Source organism: Thunnus thynnus, chromosome 15 (genome assembly GCF_963924715.1).
Source record: "Thunnus thynnus chromosome 15, fThuThy2.1, whole genome shotgun sequence".
Classification (NCBI taxonomy): Eukaryota; Metazoa; Chordata; class Actinopteri; order Scombriformes; family Scombridae; genus Thunnus; species Thunnus thynnus.
The window spans coordinates 15,594,564-15,613,325 of NC_089531.1; the positions used below are offsets into that span (position 1 = coordinate 15,594,564).

At 38.7% G+C, this 18,762-nt stretch overlaps 3 protein-coding genes across 4 annotated transcripts; all 3 read right to left on the minus strand.

The window, feature by feature from the left end:
* Positions 1 to 454: 454 nt before the first annotated feature.
* On the minus strand, positions 455 to 4,902 carry LOC137198859 (zona pellucida sperm-binding protein 4-like). The gene is made up of 12 exons (XM_067612843.1): positions 4,660 to 4,902; positions 3,519 to 3,803; positions 3,324 to 3,436; positions 3,000 to 3,189; positions 2,581 to 2,703; positions 2,302 to 2,474; positions 1,807 to 1,904; positions 1,486 to 1,634; positions 1,187 to 1,364; positions 963 to 1,098; positions 634 to 708; positions 455 to 556 (listed from the first exon to the last, which is right to left on the minus strand). The coding sequence occupies exons 1-12, from the start codon at positions 4,847 to 4,849 to the stop codon at positions 548 to 550; spliced, it is 1,719 nt and encodes a 572-aa protein (XP_067468944.1). The 5' UTR covers positions 4,850 to 4,902; the 3' UTR covers positions 455 to 547.
* A 993-nt stretch (positions 4,903 to 5,895) lies between these two features.
* On the minus strand, positions 5,896 to 13,501 carry dus3l (dihydrouridine synthase 3-like (S. cerevisiae)). Its single transcript, XM_067612846.1, has 16 exons — positions 13,204 to 13,501; positions 12,865 to 12,961; positions 12,315 to 12,585; positions 11,875 to 12,226; positions 11,327 to 11,403; positions 10,953 to 11,042; positions 10,668 to 10,709; positions 10,303 to 10,455; positions 10,013 to 10,129; positions 9,246 to 9,311; positions 8,900 to 9,010; positions 7,498 to 7,594; positions 7,227 to 7,302; positions 6,510 to 6,698; positions 6,270 to 6,398; positions 5,896 to 6,164 (listed from the first exon to the last, which is right to left on the minus strand). The coding sequence occupies exons 2-16, from the start codon at positions 12,939 to 12,941 to the stop codon at positions 6,092 to 6,094; spliced, it is 1,920 nt and encodes a 639-aa protein (XP_067468947.1). The 5' UTR covers positions 12,942 to 12,961; positions 13,204 to 13,501; the 3' UTR covers positions 5,896 to 6,091.
* Positions 13,502 to 14,543: 1,042 nt separating this feature from the next.
* LOC137198863 (transcription termination factor 1, mitochondrial) lies at positions 14,544 to 18,430 on the minus strand. Of its 2 annotated transcripts, XM_067612848.1 has the most exons (3): positions 18,331 to 18,430; positions 17,589 to 17,701; positions 14,544 to 16,927 (listed from the first exon to the last, which is right to left on the minus strand). In XM_067612848.1, the coding sequence occupies exon 3, from the start codon at positions 16,876 to 16,878 to the stop codon at positions 15,721 to 15,723; it is 1,158 nt and encodes a 385-aa protein (XP_067468949.1). In that variant the 5' UTR covers positions 16,879 to 16,927; positions 17,589 to 17,701; positions 18,331 to 18,430; the 3' UTR covers positions 14,544 to 15,720. The 2 variants fall into 2 exon arrangements, with proteins under 2 accessions (XP_067468949.1, XP_067468948.1); XM_067612847.1 differs by lacking the exon at positions 17,589 to 17,701.
* Positions 18,431 to 18,762: the final 332 nt, after the last annotated feature.

Here is an 18,762-nt window from a genome sequence, read left to right on the forward strand (position 1 = left end):
TTTATTCATTGCAGTTAAAAAAAAAAAAAAAGCCTGTAATTATGCTGGTGCCACATTTACTAGACTTGGTGTATGAAAAATACAATATTAGCTACGTCTCTTAAAAGTGGCAAATTGTATCCATTCATGCATTTCAAATGGAGAAACCCCACGATAAGACAATAAAATTGGGAATTAAATGTCCTGTGCAAACATATGTTCTCCAGAGAATTAACTCCTTTTGAAAACTTGGCAACTATAAATTAAATTGACCTAACGCCCCAGGGACCTCTTCATTTGTCATTATGGCTTCCCACAGCTCCATCCTTAGGCCAAATGGATCACAGTCAACATGATATTCATTGTCCCAATATGATTGATTGCAGTGACTTCATGAACATGTACTACCTTTCATGCCAACATTTTTAAATAGATACTGCATAATGCAGAACAGAAGACACCAAGATCCATGATGTACTGTACAATAAAAATTTTAATTTATGCAAGTTCATTATCCACATTTCTTAAGTCTTCATCTGTAAATCCAAGCCAGTTTTTTGGCAAATTCTTAAGATGCCTAGAAGCAGAAGAAATTGATTAGACATTTTAACCAACATGCTAAAAAAATTTGCAAAGTTTAGACTAGAGACTCACCTTTCCATCAAAGCACCGCTGTTCACACGTCTTTTCACCTGGCCTACAAACCTCAGTAGAGCACATGAAATAGATCTGCAGAGGAAACAGCATGTGAGAACACAGTATTCATACATCCTTTAGTTGCCTTTAAGAGTGCCAAGTGAGGCTAGTTTATATATGTGAATAGACAATTCACACTTGAAATCCAGGCAAAGTGTAGTTAATCTCTCATTTTTAGGTTATTTATTACAGCTTTGCAATCAGAACAATGACATTTGAACGAGGCTGGAATACCAGCCATGCAACTGCCTTTTAGGCCACAATGACTTCCTGAATATTGCACTCACTTCTTCATCTAGGTACTTGTTTGTCTTTTGATCCATAAACTGGAAGGCCCTGACCATGAAGCGCCTGTGGTGGCGATTTTTGGGAAGGTCACTGACTACAAGGACGGACACATTTGGATCATAAGGGTTGGCGCACCTACAGAGACAGAATTAACATAAATTGATAGGTAATAGTTAAGGTGAACCTCTGGACATATGCATTGGGTACACACAGTCACACTTACCCTTCATATATAAGCACCAGAGCATTCTTTGCAGAACGAGGGTAAGCTAGACAATAGTTAACAAGAAGCACTGCATCTGGTTTTGGAGACTTCAGGTGCAGTTCAAGATAAACAGGTTTGCCAAGGAGTAGCCGCAAGGGCTGGTGGTAAGTGGGGAAGTAACTTGAATAGGTCGCATCTGTTGGGATTATACACAGGGAATTGGCATTGAAATCATGAAGTACCAAAATGTAACATTTATGGAGATTCTTATTCCAGCTAAAATAATACATTGTTTGGCAAATGCATGAATACCTGACCTTTAGCAATTCGTAATTGAACACCATATAAGCCATTGGAGATCACTGATGATGGCAAACTGGAACTCGGGATCTTGACCATGTAGCCAACACTGGCCAGCGACTGCGGAGCAGCTCCTGTTTTGCTATAGCGGCACTCAACCATGAATCTAAAAAGGAGACATGGAAAGGGCAATCTTTAAGGTTGGTATACAACATGCATGTACAGATTAAAACTTGAACTCAACAGGACCAGATTATTCAGTTACTTGAATGACTTTGATAAAACTTTGTGCCTACAAGTTGTGCCTATAAAGTGAAATCATACTATAATCCACTCACCTAAGTGGATCACTTCTTGTGATTACACCATACTTCAGGTTCAAAGCTTGGACAGTCGTCTGCACTTCAGCCAGGTAGATCTTTGTCTCACCAACTTCCTATTAAGACAAGTCAACGTTTCTCAGGTGGTGGCTCCAGGTCTAAGATTGTTCTCATGCTGATGACATGAACTTCACACAATAAAGCCACCAAGTCTATGTAGTTGTATGATGAAAATGCACACACTTTAATAAGGGCATTACATACAGGGATATTTCCCCTTCTTTAAAAAGCAGTAGCAATCAAGACAACTGGGATCTTGCAATCTCGACATATTACTGACTAGTCACTTGCTTCAGTCCATTTTCTGACATGAACAAGGTGATTGTCAAGTTTGTCAAGTTGAAGTTTTCCCAACTCAGGATGTGCAACTTAACATCTCTTGAGATTAGGTAACAGTAACATTTTAGCTTAATGCACAGATTTAAGAAAAGTAAAGATGGATGACAAACTTACATAAGAACGAGCTCCACATTCTGTAACTTTAAACTTAAAGATGGCAACCTTGTCATTAACAATGACTGGTTTACAGTTTGTATCCTCAGGAATAATGAGCTTGGTGGGATTCACAGGGATGGATGCAGAGTTGTCACGAATGGCAAAAACAAAGTGTTTATCCCCAGTACACTCTAAAGTGAGAAAAGACAGTTATAAATACCAGAACAGTCAGTAACCAACAACTGGAATACAGAAGTTGCATTTTTTATTAGAAGATTTCTAAAACAGAAGTCTTACCATCCAGTGGATAGTAGCAGGCAGATGTAGAAGAATCCACACAGCATCCCATCTTTTTACAATCTGAGGAAGATATTCCTGACTGACCACAAGTCACCTGCTCCCCAGTGGGGACAGCACAGTCTGGAATAAGCAAGTGCAAAATTAAAAGTTAATGCATTCAAAAGTGAAGAAAAAAAAAAAAAAAAAAAAAGAAGTCAGTCAACAAAACAGCATAGTCCTGTTGTCAGAACTTAGGATCTGGATTCTGTGTCTTTCACATGATCAGGTGCAGTGTTAACACTACATGCACCAATTATGCTCTTGTCCCCTCTCCTCTTGTACTAAATTCTTGGCCATCACATCAGCATCACACAATTTGTTAAGTCCTTTCTGAATCCTTGTATTCAGCTCAATTACTGTATAAATTTTGCACTCACTTTGTGCTGTTGATGGTGTTGATGTTGGAGGTGCAGTAGTTGGGTTATTGCACTTTGAAGGCTCGGTTTGGCCACTGACACGAGGAAACAGGCCAGAGTTAAACTTCTGACCATGATCACAAGATGCGGTGACAATTTGTATCTGACCAAGCTCATCGATGTACAGCAACTGCAGGCTGTAGTGGCCAGTCTAATCATTTTAAAAGTAGAGAGACTTTGCTTTAACATTCAAACAGTATTTCTTTTTTTAGAAACAATAAAATAAGCCAGCTACATTCTTTAGTCTTATTATCAAGATATTAGTGAGCCAAGGCAATAACCTACATGTTGTTTCACATGGCACCCATTGAAGGGTACAGTAAAGCTGCTCTGGGAAGGATTCACAATATAACCACAATACTCTGGAGCTTCCATAACAGACAGCAGGTCCGTCGAGTCTGGAGAGGGAAAATAAATTACTGGAGTTGGTTACTTCATAGCATGCATTCATTGGATACAAAGAAAAGTCCAAGTACATACCCAAAACTTTAGCTTCACTTAAAGAACCTGCTGGCAGACTAATTTGGAAGCTAGCTTCACCACAGAAAACATCAAACCCAGGTGAACTTGGACTGGTAATGCTGGTCCAGCTCCTTGGAGGGGCATCTGTAAGTTCTATGCTGGCCCAGTTCCCTAGATCAGAATCTGCCTCCACCTGGAATCCATGGTCAGCAAAAGGGTCAGAGTCGTCACTGGTGGCAGCACCTTCAGTAAATGCATTTACAGGAATTGTATCTTTGCCATCGTCGTAGTCACTGCTGTCATCTGAAGGAGAGAGAGGGGTAGCTGTTACCAAATGTCATGGGATAGCTAGTCAAAAACTTTGTGTTGCCCAGTTCAATAGTTTTTCACTCAGTAAACCATATTTTTGTTAAAGTCTATGAACTAGGGCTGCAATTAACAATTTTAATTTGATTAATCTGAAGACTTTTTTCCTCAAATCAATTAGTCATTTAATTTATAAAATGTCAAAAGAAAAAAGTGAAAGACATCAATCAGCATTTCCCAAAGCCCAAGATGCAACCTAAAATGTCTTGTTTTGTCCTGACCAACAGTCCTTAATCCAAAGATATACAGTTAATGATCATAATTTAAGAAGTTGGAATCAGAAATTAAGCATTTTCTTTCAAAACACGACATTATCAATCAATTATCAAAATCTTGTCAATTTTCTGTGAATTCACTGATTAAATCGACTAATCGTTGCAGCTCTACTACAAATAAGCAGTTTCTCCTATGGATTGATTTCAGCTCTCATTGAAGAGGTGTTTGAGCCTCTGCGTTCAAAATTTAACATACAAACCAATGAAACATGGTCAGCTAGTTCCATGACCTTACAAACCTTCCCCATTTATAGCCACTGTGAGCGGTTTGTTATACCAGACCAAGTAAGGCCTGAATGTTTTAAAGTTGAGTAAGTGTGTCTGCTTCTGAAAATTCAGCTGTTACAGTTACACTGCCTCACTTTCATTTTCAAAAGTTATGTAGGAAAATACTTCTTTATCTTGTGAAGCGGTTTTCTTGCTACTGTAGCACAGGTTTATGTTGATGAAGAAGTGCGAGAACCCACTGACAGTGAACACAACATATAATAATTTGCGCATCGTTTGAGCTATCTGACCATAATTTGGTAGTCCTTTATCTGGCGATGTAAGTCCTTTCCCCGGCGATGTAGGCACGTGTCCCAACTGTCCCCTCTCGTAGAAATTAACAAGTTGACTTCCGTCGATCGTCTCCCACCGCTGGGCTGAAACCAGCAGCAGAGTCCCGGTCAGGACGACCAGCAGCAGCTCGACCCTGACCCAAGCCATGGATCCAAGTGAAAGCCGCCCTGCAGCTGCTGAACACCGAATAAAGACGTGACCTCGTGCTGAGGTACAAGTAGTGGTTTGGCGTTAATTGACTGCACCTGGCAGGTGGCTAATTGGCACTTGGCAGTCAATTTAAGTGAAAACCGCCGACTGGCTGTGAAAGAAAGACCTAGAAAAAAAGATAAATCCCTTTTCGTGTTTCTTATATGTTACAGTTGTTTCTAAATACATTAATTGACCAAAACTATGTAATATGTATGTAAATGACATTTACTGAACATATCCAACAAGTATCTTGCAAAATGTGCAGGTGGTAGGCCTCAATTCTGGCTACAGAAAACAAGACTGCAGACTTTTTGAAAACTTGAAATGTGGCCGACTTCCAAAGTATAACATCAGTATATATTTTTCAGACCTGAATTGAGATTAATTAGCCAACAAAAAAAAATATTTTTCAGCTTTTCCTTAACTTGGTCAATTAATATTTTAACAGCTATAAATTCGCACCATCAATATTCCTTTTTATGCATTTAATCAACACAGGACCTCTGGTTTCAAATCTGACAAAAGTGAGTCTTCCCTGTGTTGACTTGCATGTTCTCCCTCTTGTCTGTCTGGGTTTTCTTACAGGTGCCGCATTATAGTTTGAGACATTATAATATAATATAGTATTAACAATATTAATATTAACATGAGGACCATAGAATAATATAATATTCTATGGTCCTCATGTTAAGTAGTGAGAATGGACAAAAAAATAAATAAATAAACACCAGCTAAAATCTCCAAAATTAATGTTTAAGCCAGCTATCTTTTCTCCTTAACAAAAGCTAAACATCCATGTGAACAACATGTAGACATTTCAGTGTCATTTACAAGGTATGCCATAATAACTTCCATGGAGACCGCCATGTTTCTACAGTATCCCAGAATAGACAAACCAAACACTGGCTCTAGAGAGGGCCAATCTCCAACCTCACTGCCAGATGCCACTTAATACTACACACTGCACCTTCAAGCAGCAGGAAAAAATAATGACAGAAATATCTTGTGGCAAAAGACTTTAATGCATATATTAAGTATACAAACATTCATGTACGTATACTACTGCAAATAAGTAGACTTTTCAATAGTCTTCATCATTTGAAACGCCATACATTTGATTTCTTTAAACTTTCTTCTTCAGATAAAAAAAAAAAAAATCCAAATATCTGGATATAGTTATAGTACTCCAAGAGAAAATCACTTGTAGGCGTTGGCTTTATGTTTGGGCAAAAAGTTGAAATTCTTCGGTACAGGTCCAAGCAGCATTTCACTGGAAAAAAAGTTAAGAGGTTTTAATCAGAAAGTGCGTTAACATGTATTTAGTCTTAGTGCAGCTTGATGTTAAATGGTGCTTCTTAAATAATATGCTGCTCACCTAATCCTAACCCAGTCCCCAACGTTTTGACTGGCCATCAGTGACTCCAGGTAGTTCCTGCCCATGTAGTAAGGAGGTCTCTCATTGATCTTCTGAGGAACTCGCTCCAGCAGGCCCACTGGAATATATCTGAGAAAGAGAGAGAGACAGAGTTGAAGTGAAAATAGAAAAAACTAAGTTTTATAGTGTAAGAAATACAATATTTTGGAATGCATGTTGTTGTTGCCGCCTGTAACCCACCTGCACATGAAGGAGAGCCACTCCAGCAGGAAAGTGCGGGTCTTCTCCACACCGCGGGTGTCGGAGCCCCAGTGCTCCAGACCATAGTTGCTGAAATCCCTGAGGATGTCCAGTCGCTCGCTGGACGAGATGTCCCAGTGCCTGCTCTCTTTTATTTCAGTGAAGATCCAGGGCTTAATGAGGGCACCCCTGAAGAGACAAAAGTCAAACATGCAAAACTGATTCAAAGTCAAGTTCACTACATAAATTATTCCTCTGATCAAGATTAAATGTGAACATACCATCCACTTAGTTACTGAAAGCACAAGTAATGCACTGCTGATGATCCACCACAGCAAATAAACAGCGAACAACACAACAGAAACACTACATAAAAAAACAACTGAATCACATTCACAAGTATCAGCCTTCAGATAATTTTCCAGATTTATGAATGACATTTAAAGAAGTTTAAAGTGACCATCAGTCACAATGGGGTCAAATAAATTTAAAGTCAAACTGCAGTCATAACAGTCACAAAAACTGTGTTGAGATCAACGGTGTCAAAACGTATCATTATAAAACATGTGCAAATGCCAACGTATGATTAAAAATGACACTGCTGTCCTTTAGGCTAGTAGCCATTGATTGCATTAATAACCGCACAATTATTTCATTGTTGTGTGGTGTTTTCATAACTTTTTCTTTACTGTTTGTAATCACTCAAGTGACACTAACCTTGCAATCATAATACCAGAAACTCCAGTCTCTCTGGCTTTCATGGCATCTTCATAGGACAGAATGTCTCCATTACCTGGGATGATAAAAACAGGTCACCTCAGTTCACCTCATAATCTGCAATAACTACTCTTCTACAACCTGTGGATTGTATAACCTAGACAGTCTTTTCACAGTACAAGGAGGAGTTTTTCTTGTATTTTATGTGCTTCTTAACATTCTACCCTAATCTGTACTATATGCAGGTGCATTTTTTTACAAATCCACATACCAAAAAGTGGGACAGGACTAGCCAGCTTTGAGCAGGTGGAGATATAGTCCCAGTCAGCTAACTTAGTGTAGCGCTGCTCCCTGGATCGGCCATGCAGCTGTAAGAAAATCAGCATTATGTCACCACACTTTAAAACAGACTCATATTTCATTGCAAATATTAAAATGGAAACACAAACAAGGAGCACATTAGATTGCATGACTGATAAAGAACAAGGTACATGGAAAAACACGTCAGGGAGGAATCGTGATATGACAGGCGTAAGCATTTAATAAGAGTCAAACAAACTGTAAAATGGGAACACACCCTCTTAGCTGTGTTCCTTCACATGACACTTACATTTGTTAAATTTATTTATTCAATGTTAAATTGATGACCGGTATCAATATACAATTTAGTGTACAATGATTCCTAATAACAAGAAACAACAGTATATGAAAGGATAGGAGTGTTATTAGCTACATTAAATAAGGTTTTGTATAAATATTTAAAACTTTTAAAATGTGATTTTTTTCTTGACAGTATTTAAACGCACAATATGTAATTTCAGCCGCTAGGGGTCTCTCAATCAAAACAAGCTGCTGCTAACACTTGTTCGGTTTATTTCTCTTATAACTTTAGATCCAGATGTTCGGCCGGTTTCTCCTGGGAGCCGAATTATCCGCAGAGGTCTCATCCTCTCCAAAAACAAACATACACGCAGATTAAAATCGTTAAAAATACTAATTAAAGCTGTTTCACCTAAAAAAAAAAAAAAATCAATATTTCTCCGACGATGTTTGGTGACCACTGGAGGGGCTGTTAGCTGAGCTGCTGCTAACGTTTTCCCAGTTTATTTCTCTGATAACTTAAGATCCAGACGTCCAATGACGAAATCTTTCTTCCGGCTAAAAGATATAGTTAAAAACGACCTAAATTTATCATGAAAATGTGGCTTAAAACTGAATAAAAGTCAATTTATAACAGTTTGTAACGCCGATTTATTATCTTTTATTATCTTGTATGTGTGTAAGTTACTCTTTGGTAGACGCCATTGTAGCGGACAAAAACAAAGCCGCCATATACATCTTGTGCGTGTTTACTCTTTGGTAGAGGAGGTATGACGCCATTGACAGGCGACCAAATGAAACGGTCAGTTACTTTAATTACAGATTTCTCTGGGTTTGAAAATTGTTGGACACATTTGGGATAATCTAAGTACACAACTCAACAAAATATATAACATAGGTCTAGTTGTTTTTAGACATTTTAATGTGGAATAATTACATATTATAGCTTTAATCATGATTTTAACAAATATTGTGTGTTGATATCTTTTCAGACTGCTCAGACCCATGTCTCTTTTTACAGTTGCCACAACTTTTGACATTTATTTATGCTTCCTCTATACTAAAAGACTTACTGTAATCATAGAGACGCCCCAATTCTTCATCTCTGGGATGAGTTTGTGTGCAACGTTGCTTTTCTCCTGAACACCAGTGCGGATCTTGACCGTTAAAGGGACATCAAGGACCTTTAGGAAGATGAAATGGTGTTTAGCCTATAACTTTGTGTAAAAAATTAACATGGAATAGAAATTAAAAACTAATTACGTTGCGGTACAATAGTTTTTACACTTTGTTTTGAATCATTACATGTGGTATTTCTTCCTGGCAACCAATAAGACATCCAGCCCCATAAGATATTCATTGTTTCATTGAAAATATACTAATATAAGGTTAGACATTTGTTTAAAAATGCACACTTACATAGTTCATTCCCTTGATTATCTGTTCAAACTTTCGGGTGCGTGTCATCAAGCCGCAGCCTCCACCCTGATGAGGGAAAGCAAACAAACAGCACATGTCATAGTCTGTGATACTGATGTTTCATATTTCCTGTCTGCTGCCAGTGTCTACGCTCTGCGTGCCGGTGAAGCTCTCTGTCATCCTCGTACCATGTGAGTTCAACTTATCTGCCCTGGCTCATTTACCTTCACATTTATCCAATTTGTCCAATTGATTAAGCCTCAGGTACTGTGGAAAAAACATGTCTGTAGCATCAGAAACTTCACCCACAGGTTTGTGAGGGATATTTTAAAGATTTTATATTGGGTTAAAAGAAATACAAACTGATTTAAAGCTTTAATGTGGGACCTAATCCAACCACACTGGGATACTAGCTATTGATTGAAAACTGAGCACTATTATGAAAATGAAAATTCTTTCCAATTCTATCCATATACATAGGTCTATAGCTGTATTATTTCACCTGATACTTGCATTTTTATGCATTTTTTATTGCATTATTGACTCTCATTATTGCTCACATTGATGGATAACAAAACCAGATTATAAGTCTGTGGAGTTGTTTTCTATGTTCTTTAGAAATTAATAAAAGCTAATAAGCCTGACAGGTTTAACATTGTGGCACTTGCCTATAAAGCTGCAATTATATGGACAGAAGGGATAGAAAACATAAAAGAATCAACAACTTGAACCATAATGTAACTGTGTTTTCATCCCAATGAGACTACCTTCTTGTAGACAAGGTCAATGGGGCATCCTGAGTTGATGTCCACAAAGTCAACATCAGTGTTGTTGTTGATAAGCTCTGCACACCTCGTCATGGTGTCGGGGAAGCAGCCCTCCACCTGGAGACACAATTCAGACTTAAGAAATGTAGTCATCTTCACTCTCACACAAAATCCTCTGGTCACAGAAACACAAACATTGCCAAAGTCTACAAGTCATGTTTATAACATCAGAATGAATAGAGTCATTTAACAGCTCTGAATTGTTCTGAAGAGTTTCAGCAATCCTCCACCTGGACGCCAAAAAGATCTTCACTTTCATGCCTCTTCAGGAGGGCCCACTCTGACTGCTGCCCCTGCAGCAGGTTTGTGCACATGGCCATCTCCCCACAGGTGATGTCTGCTCCGAGGCGCTTGCACACACGTCGGAAAGGCAGATTTCCACACTGAGGAAAGAAAGAAAATCACTTAGTCCAAACCTCGTTTACAGGTCAGCATTTGATTTAACTCACTGTATTACTGGTTCTTTAAAGTGGAGTTTTAAATAAACACATGTCCAAAATGACAGGGAATATGATTGGTTTGGCAGGATTTAAATATATAACTACATCAGTAACACTTCTAACTCCAGTGTATGTTTCACTCCGGTGGTACTTACAGTTGTTAGAGGAGCAAGGTAGAGCTTGTCTTGAAAGTCCACCTTGAACACAGAGACATAAAAAACTCACTTATTATTCATTTAGCCTCACTACAAGTGAGTGATTATTATATCAAGTAAATATCATTTCAAACATATTGTTTATGTCAATATTATTATCAAGTGATTTTCCTTCTAGTTGGCTTTTACAGTCTACATTTAGTTTACATCTATATGGACATTAAATGAGCAAGACAAAGTCCAAGTACAAAAGATGATATAGGAGGAAGGGGCTGAGAATTATACCTGCTTCTTTTCACATGCACGCAACTTGATGACATCTGTGTCTGTCAATGGGCCAACAGTCTTCACTGAAGCTGGTTTCTCCAGGCTGGCCTGCAACAAAGCAAACCAGCAACTTTAGCACCCTTCCAGCTGAACGCACCATTTTCAACTCAGTTCTGCTCTCTACCTGCAGTGTATTTCAGAAGTAGTAGATGAACAGGTTCAATAGTTTAAATAATACATGAGACAGATTTATCGAGGGACCCCAACTGTGAGGAAAAAACTTGTCACTCTATGTATGTGTTGTTAAAAAAAAAAGACGGTATTAAACTGCTGTTTTTGCCAACACGTTGGAACTCCTCACGGTTCAGCAGGTTCTGAGTAGAGACTTTTACCTGTGTTTCTGCTTCAGTAGATGCACACTTTGCCTCTCCTGTTGGATCTGGACATACTTCAGCTGCGTGAGCTTGACCTGGGTGTGTCAAACGACTGAATTATAACAACAAATTTAAATCAATTCACATATCACATTTTATACAAGGAAGTCTGGTAGAAGGAATGTTACAATGTGCAGTAACACTGAGTAACTAAATAACTTAAATCATGATGGCAGTTTCAAACACATTGTCATTAAACACCTGCTCAACTCAAATGGTAAAGTATAATATAGGGCGAGTATAAAATAAGGTGAGCTGAGTTAACAAGGTTCCAACAAGAGCCACAGACAAACCTGATACATTAACTTGCTATTGGGTTCAGACCCACTTCCTATTCACTGCTGATTGTTGCACTTCTGTCAGTGTCAGAATCATTTCAAACCACTTAACAGACTCATGGCAAGACTCAGCAAAGAATATGACTGACAGCGTCATGCTTAAAAAAGAGCACCGGAAGAATATTAACAGTATTTTTATTTTACTCAAGTCTATTCAAAGTCTCTTACCATTCCCTTGCTGCTCTCTTTTGTCTTTGTTGTTTGAAAGTGTTTTGAGGTACTCTGCTGACTTCTTGAAATCCACCGCACGTTTCCTCAGACAATTCTGGAGGTCTTTACTTAGGCTGTTCTTCACCACAGTCCTGCCCTCGTAGGCCTTAACTAGATCTGCTTTCTCCATGGTTTTGAAGTCGGGTGTAGTGTGTGCCTTGGCGAAACGGCAGGAGAGACCATACGCACACTTCCCAAAAGTGTCGTAGAGGTAGCAGCTTTCCCCGATGTCGGCGGGCTTTTCGGCCATGTACGCGGCTACGTCATGGTGAAAGTAGCATTTGTCTCCAAAGGGGCATACCTTGTTGTCCTGAATAGAAGGGAGGATACATGATAACAAACAATCCAACGATCGACAAGTATGCAGCATTTGTGAATGCCTGGTTAAAGCTTCATACCTTAATAACTGAGAGACACAGTCGTTTTTCATCATAGGTGGTGGGCTTTACGTGTGGCCTTGACTTATTCTGCCCCCGAAGTCGTTTACCGTCTTGTTTTCCTGTCTTATTCCTCTCCTCAGGGTCCAGCTTGAGCTTTTTAGTTTCAGGTTCCTCCACAGATGTCTCCTTTGACTCCTCAACTGTCTCATTTTCACTGACCTTTTCTCCTTTTGGGCCCTGCCACTTTGAGTCTATAAACTCATGAAATTTTTCTTTGTTTGTTAGGAATCTGCAAATACAATAAGAGGAGATGTTAGTTCACTGTCAGTCTGGTAGCTTAACTACCTGTGTGTACAGACCATTGTGTGAAATGGAAAAACATGTAAATTTAGCCTGACAAAGTCCTGAGGTTGCATACAGCTAGCATTCATGTGTTACAGAGCTGCAACGATTAGTCAAATAATTGTCAGCTATTAAATTAAACTATGATAATTGATTAATCGTATTAAGTCATTTTTTAAGAAAACAATGTCAAAATTCTATGTGTCACGTTGGTCATTTTACTCACTCTGTTTTGAGGGATGCTTCACCCTTCACAGCTACATCTGTCCCCTTTGCGGAGATTTCTTCTGCCGCTTTTTCCATCACTGATTCACCAATCCTCCCTGTGAAACACGACAATGCATCAGCTTATAACTTTAGATCAAACTGCTGCATATTGTTTAATAGGAGAGCCACTAATTACTCCTAATCTGTACACCTGACACAAGGTAAAACTTTGCATCAACACATTTTACCAGCGTGTAATGTCATATGGTATAATTTAATTGTAATTAATTCAACATTCATATCATATAAGTTGACTGTCTTATTAAGCCGAACAATTCATATTATACTAGTTTCTTACCTGTTGTTATTAAGGTCACCAGAGCTAGCAGCTACTTTAGCATGCTTTGCTCAAACAGTTATATTAACTAAATAATTCTGCTAACAAGCTAACAGCTAACGGACGGCTGTTGACGTAAATAAAACTATGAACAGCTAGCAACTGACGTTGTTTTTATGCCGTTTAAAAGTCTCGTTAAACGCTTAAAACTAGACGAATACAGTTAACTTGGATTATACTTCTGTTTTACATCATCACATGCACAGCAACAATCCACAGCGTGAGGAAGTGTTTGTGCGACTCTTTGGTGAGGTCCGTGGTGGACTGAATAGCGAACATTGGTTCCGCACAATACATATGGACAGAATCGGATCACCTTTGTCATCTGTATATGTACAGTTGTGGAAGAAGTATTCAGATCCTTTACGTAAGTAAAAGTAACAGTACAACAATGTAAAAATACTCCATTACAAGTTAAAGTACTGCATGAAAAATCCTACTTAGGTAAAAGTACACTGGCAGCAAAATGTAGTTAAAGTATTAAAGTAAGTATTGCAGTAAAGGTAGTGGTTTGGTCCCTCTGACTGGTATATTATTATATATGACATCATTAGATTATTCATACTGAAGCATCAGTGTGTGAGCAGCATGTTACTGTTGTGGCGGCTGGAGGTGGAGCTAGTTTGAACTTCTTTATACACAGATAGTTTAATCAAGTGGTTCCCAACCTAGGGGTTGGGCCCCTCCAAAGGGTCACCAGATAAATCTGAGGGGTCGTGAGATGATTAATGGGAGAGAAAAGAAGAAAAAACAAAGTTCTGATACACAAATTTGTTTTCTGTATTTGGACTTTTTCTCTAATCTTTGATTTTTGGTGAAATATTGGATCATTTGAACATCTATTGAAATGAAACCATGTGAGAAGTTTAGGGGGGAAAATCACTATTTGGTGGAGCTGTTAACAACTCAGACATCTGAAATGTGACCCTGACTACATGCTGCTTTTTGTAAGACGTCAAAAGCCAAAAAGGTTGGAAACCACTGGTTTTGTCTTTAACAATGTGTTGTATTTTAAAAGCTTGTTATATTATCCATTGTGTCAGATCTTCATCTGAAAAGTAACTAAAGCTGTGAAATAAATGTAGTGGAGTAGAAAGTACAATATTTCCCTCTGAAATGTAGTGGAGTGGAAGTATAAAGTAGCATCAAATGGAAATACTCAAGTAAAGTACCTCAAAATTGTACTTATATACAGTACTTGAGTAAATGTACTTTTCACCACTGTATAGCATATTTCAGTATAAATATAATGTAATATAAAGATCATATAAAGATAGAAATATAAAAGATGTAGACAGATGTTATTCCCTTGTTTCGATGTCACTTTTATTCAAGATTGCATCTTCACATGAATTCCATGAACAGCTTTTCAACATGAACATGTTGAATAATTTATACATCTTTGACCAGCACAAAAATATAATTTCTTACAGTCATACATGTGCATACTAAGAGAAGTGACTTTTGAGCAGCTGCAATGTTAGAAAAATAGTTTTTGTCTAGATATCACTAGGTGTTGGAGCTCTTGTCAGGAGTCAGTTAATCGACTAGTCAGTCGACAGATAATTGAGTAATAGCTGATTTTGATGATGGATTCAACATTGAATGCCAAAAATTTACTACTTCAGCCTCTTGGTTGTGAAGATCTGCTCCTTTCATTGTCTGATGTGATAGTAAATTGAATGTTTGTTGGACTAATGGTTGGAAAAAAACAAGCAAATTGAAGATGTCACCTTGTCCTTTTTCAGTTTTCACTATTTTCTGATATTTCGTTAGTCAAGAAAATATTTGGCAGATGATTGATAATGAAATAATTGTTACTTGCAGCCCTACTAGAAATATTATTATAAGGACATAATTCTTAAAACAATAGTCAGGTGCTCCCAAATGAACATTGAAACAGGTTTTGCTCACTGTAATCAATCCTCCTGTCCATACTGACTAATAGAAGACCCCCTCCAAATGCACTTTCAATGTAAGTGATGGGGGACTAAATCCACAGTCCTTGTTTTGAGCAAAAATGTATTTAAAAGTTTATCTGAAGCTTATATGAGGCTTCAGCAGTCTGAGTTAATCAAGTTAAGTGGATATGTTCCAGAGTTACAGCCTTTTTAGTAAAATAATTCCCTCTTTCTGTCTCAACAGACGGTGTTTTCCTGTTCAGATGCAGTGGACGGATCATAACAAAAAGCAGGAATTTGACACTAAAAAGATTTTAACAGATATTGACTTGATGTGACTCCTGTGGATGGCTAAAGCTTCAAATAAACTTTTAAATATATATTTGCACAGAACGAGGCTTGTAGATTTTGTTCCCCATCATTTACATTGAAAGTGCATTATGAAGGGATCTTCTAGTGGCCAGATATCATAATTTAGTTCTTGGAAAGAAACCAAAAGACATGATTATCTTGAAGCAAATATTAATGAAAGGCACCACCCATCATTATCTTAACATAATAATACTGGCTGCTACATTCAGTCATCTGGTGAGGCAGCAAGTTTTTCCATCTTTGCCACAAACCGCTTTCGACTAGAGTCCAGGATGTTGATGCCATTCTTCTGGAAGTCATATCCAACTCTCTGCAGCTCCTCTAATCGCCCTGTAATGTTCTGTGTGCTGTAGTCCAAAACCTTAGGCTTCTGCAATATCTGTTTCATTGTAATTCCTCCTTTTAGGAGACAGTCCAGTTTAGAGCTCAGCGTATCTGGGCCAATGTACAGAACCATTGGATAGCTGATGATCAGTTTTTTGATGTCAGATTTCGGACAGCCCAGGGAGACCATCTTCTGCTGAAGGCTTTTAATATTCTTTTTCAGATACTCATTGGAAAGATCAAGAATTTCTGCCCCATGGCCTTGAAGGAGATCCAGTAGTTCAGAGTCAGTCAGCTTAAGAGTAGCTCTCAGGTTATCGATGTTTGTCTTGACTCTCTTTGTGCTTCGGATGAGAATGTAGAGGTTTCTGGATATGACAGTTTTGGCAAACTGCTCTGGATCCTTTCCACCAAGCTCCGCACAGATATCTTCCAGACACTCCACCATCTGCCTGTTGAGCTCTAGACTGTTGGAGAATGTCCGTGGCGCTGTGGTCAGCAGCCGGTGGAGATCTTTGGAGTTGAGTCCCAGCGAGGTCAGAAAATGTATGTTCTTCTCTAAGTTCCCATTATCGCTTGAGCGAAAGAAAGACTCGGGTGAGCGATCCAGGATGCTCACAATTTCTTCATCGGTCTGGAAGATGTTTCTCCACAGCTGCCAGCGTTGTTCCAGGTGGTTGATGGAGCGGGTGATGGCGCGAGGATAGCGGGATATGATGCTGGCGATCGCTTTGCGGCTGGCACCTTTGCTTTGCAGAAACTGAGCAAGGCCTTGCTCATTGGTGAAAGCTTTACGAAAAACCCCTGGCTGACGCTGGCGGGCCATGTTCACATCAACTCCCATAAGATTCAGGTTCTCCAGCAGAGATTCATTCTCTGCGTTCACCGCCGGTTTTGGCTCATTATTTTTTGTAGTAACGCTGCAAAGACTCCTTGGAAAGCAGGTTGTTAACTGTACTGCGTTTAGCCCAAAGGCTTGCTGCAATATCAGTGATCGACGGAGGCTGAGAAGAGCCCTGAGTCCAGGTACTGCTGCCATGTTTAATGAGGAGGGCTACACTGTGGCATCACTGTCAGTGTCAGTGCACCTAAAAGAGGAAAAATAAACATGGCATATTCTGCTGAATAATAACAGAGACATCTAGTCAAAGAATGAAACAAGACTTGATCATATCATCAACTTGGCCATAAATAGTGAACAACAGCTAAATGTTTTTTTATCGGTAACTAATAGGAAATAATGTTAGCTTGATGTCTAATATGATGACATCTTTGATGCTATAATTTAACTGGCTGCGGCAGGTTTCATCATTGCACAAATCACATTTCTGTATTTGTATTAGTGGTGTATTTACTTATAAGAAGCATTGTAATGTAGGCCCTAGTAGCTGTTTTAAGTAGGGATCATTTAAATAATGCTGGGTTGTTTAATCTATAATAATGCATTTTTTTTTTAATTTTATTAATTGGTTTGTGTGTAAAATCTGAATCTGAAGAGTGATAGTGACTACTATAGCTGTCAAATACATCCAGTGGAACAAAAGGTACAATATTTCCCTCTGAAATGCAGCTGAGTAGAAGTATGATGTAGCATAAAATGAAAATACTCCAGTAAAGTACTTCAAATTTGTATGTAAGTACAGGGCTTGAGAAAATGGGACTTACTACTTTCCACCACTGCAATGTTCATATAAAAACTCAAACTCAGCCTATAACCAACTCTTACAGGTCATACTCTGTATTACATACATTAATTAAAGCTGCAAGCAGCGATGAACGGGCCCTCGCGCCTCTGCACACGTCGGGCTGCGGTGCAATCGAAGGGTTTCTGTCACGGGCATGTAGATGTCGTCAGACCCAGGCTGTTTTCAGACAGTGCAAGAAGGAGATAAACATCACTTCCTCTGTCCACTATTTTGCCCATTGTTGGGGCTGCTTTACTGAAATTTTGTAGGGGGCGCTATTCAGCCAGTTTGCATCACTGATGGAATATTGTCATGTAGACGTGTTCAGGCCGGGACTCTTTACCAAACACGTAAAGTTTGGTGCAAACTGGAGCATGTACAATAAAGTTCTAGCAACTTCCTCTGTCATGGAGAAGCATCAAATCTCAACGGTGTGAGGATGAGAATTTTCTGCAGGGTGAGACATGGCTGCCTTGCTCACACCTGTGTCATCAAAATCATGCAATCACTATACTAGTCACTAGTCACTCTCCAGATTCAGATTTTACACACAAACCAATTAATAAAATAAAAAATATGCATTATTATAGATTAAACAACCCAGCATTATTTAAATGATCCCTACTTAAAACAGCTACTACATTCATACATTTGTATTCATCCATACTGTCACAACTGCCATAATTTGGTGTTACTTTTTCAGTCCTAAATCACGACTAACTGAAAGATAGCTTTACCGTGTACTATCTATCAATTCTTCAAGCCTTAACCTTGTTGTAGAGATTAAATAAATCCACAGCACGTACCATATGAGCTCGGTTTCATCTGTCACCTACATACCGGTGAGTCGGAACATTTCTGACAGTCCTATCTGCGTTATTTGTATTGCCACCCCGCATTCTACGAAGACCCGCCTCCTCCTCTGCCGCTGATTGGCTCTAACCATAATATACTAACTTTAACCCAATCATCTCACTCCTCATGCCTCAACCTAACCAATCTAACCAACGCAGACAACGAGTACTAGCCAATCAGAAGCAGAGTAAGGCGTGTGGCAAGCTGGAGCGGAAACATGAAACACCAGAATCTCTATTTGAGCGCCATCTATTGCATTGGAGTAAAAAAGTGTTTTAGGTTCACTTTCAACCACTAGATGGAAGTAAAAGGCTTACAGTTAAACGTTACAGGTTTCCTTTGGGTTCCTACTAAGAAATATTGTTATAATTTTGATGATATAA

Excerpts from the sequence above, each read along its gene's own strand:
- LOC137198859 (XM_067612843.1), bottom strand. The coding sequence starts at position 4,849 with ATGGCTTGGGTCAGGGTCGAGCTGCTGCTGGTCGTCCTGACCGGGACT. Across the intron at positions 3,190-3,323 it reads GGTGCCATGTGAAACAACAT|ACTGGCCACTACAGCCTGCA; the intron begins GTAGGTTATTGC and ends TAAAATGATTAG. Across the intron at positions 709-962 it reads ACAAGTACCTAGATGAAGAA|ATCTATTTCATGTGCTCTAC; the intron begins GTGAGTGCAATA and ends TTTCCTCTGCAG.
- dus3l (XM_067612846.1), bottom strand. The coding sequence starts at position 12,941 with ATGGAAAAAGCGGCAGAAGAAATCTCCGCAAAGGGGACAGATGTAGCT. Across the intron at positions 12,586-12,864 it reads GAAGCATCCCTCAAAACAGA|ATTCCTAACAAACAAAGAAA; the intron begins GTGAGTAAAATG and ends TTGTATTTGCAG. Across the intron at positions 10,456-10,667 it reads ACCTTGCTCCTCTAACAACT|TGTGGAAATCTGCCTTTCCG; the intron begins GTAAGTACCACC and ends TTCTTTCCTCAG.
- LOC137198863 (XM_067612847.1), bottom strand. The coding sequence starts at position 16,878 with ATGGCAGCAGTACCTGGACTCAGGGCTCTTCTCAGCCTCCGTCGATCA.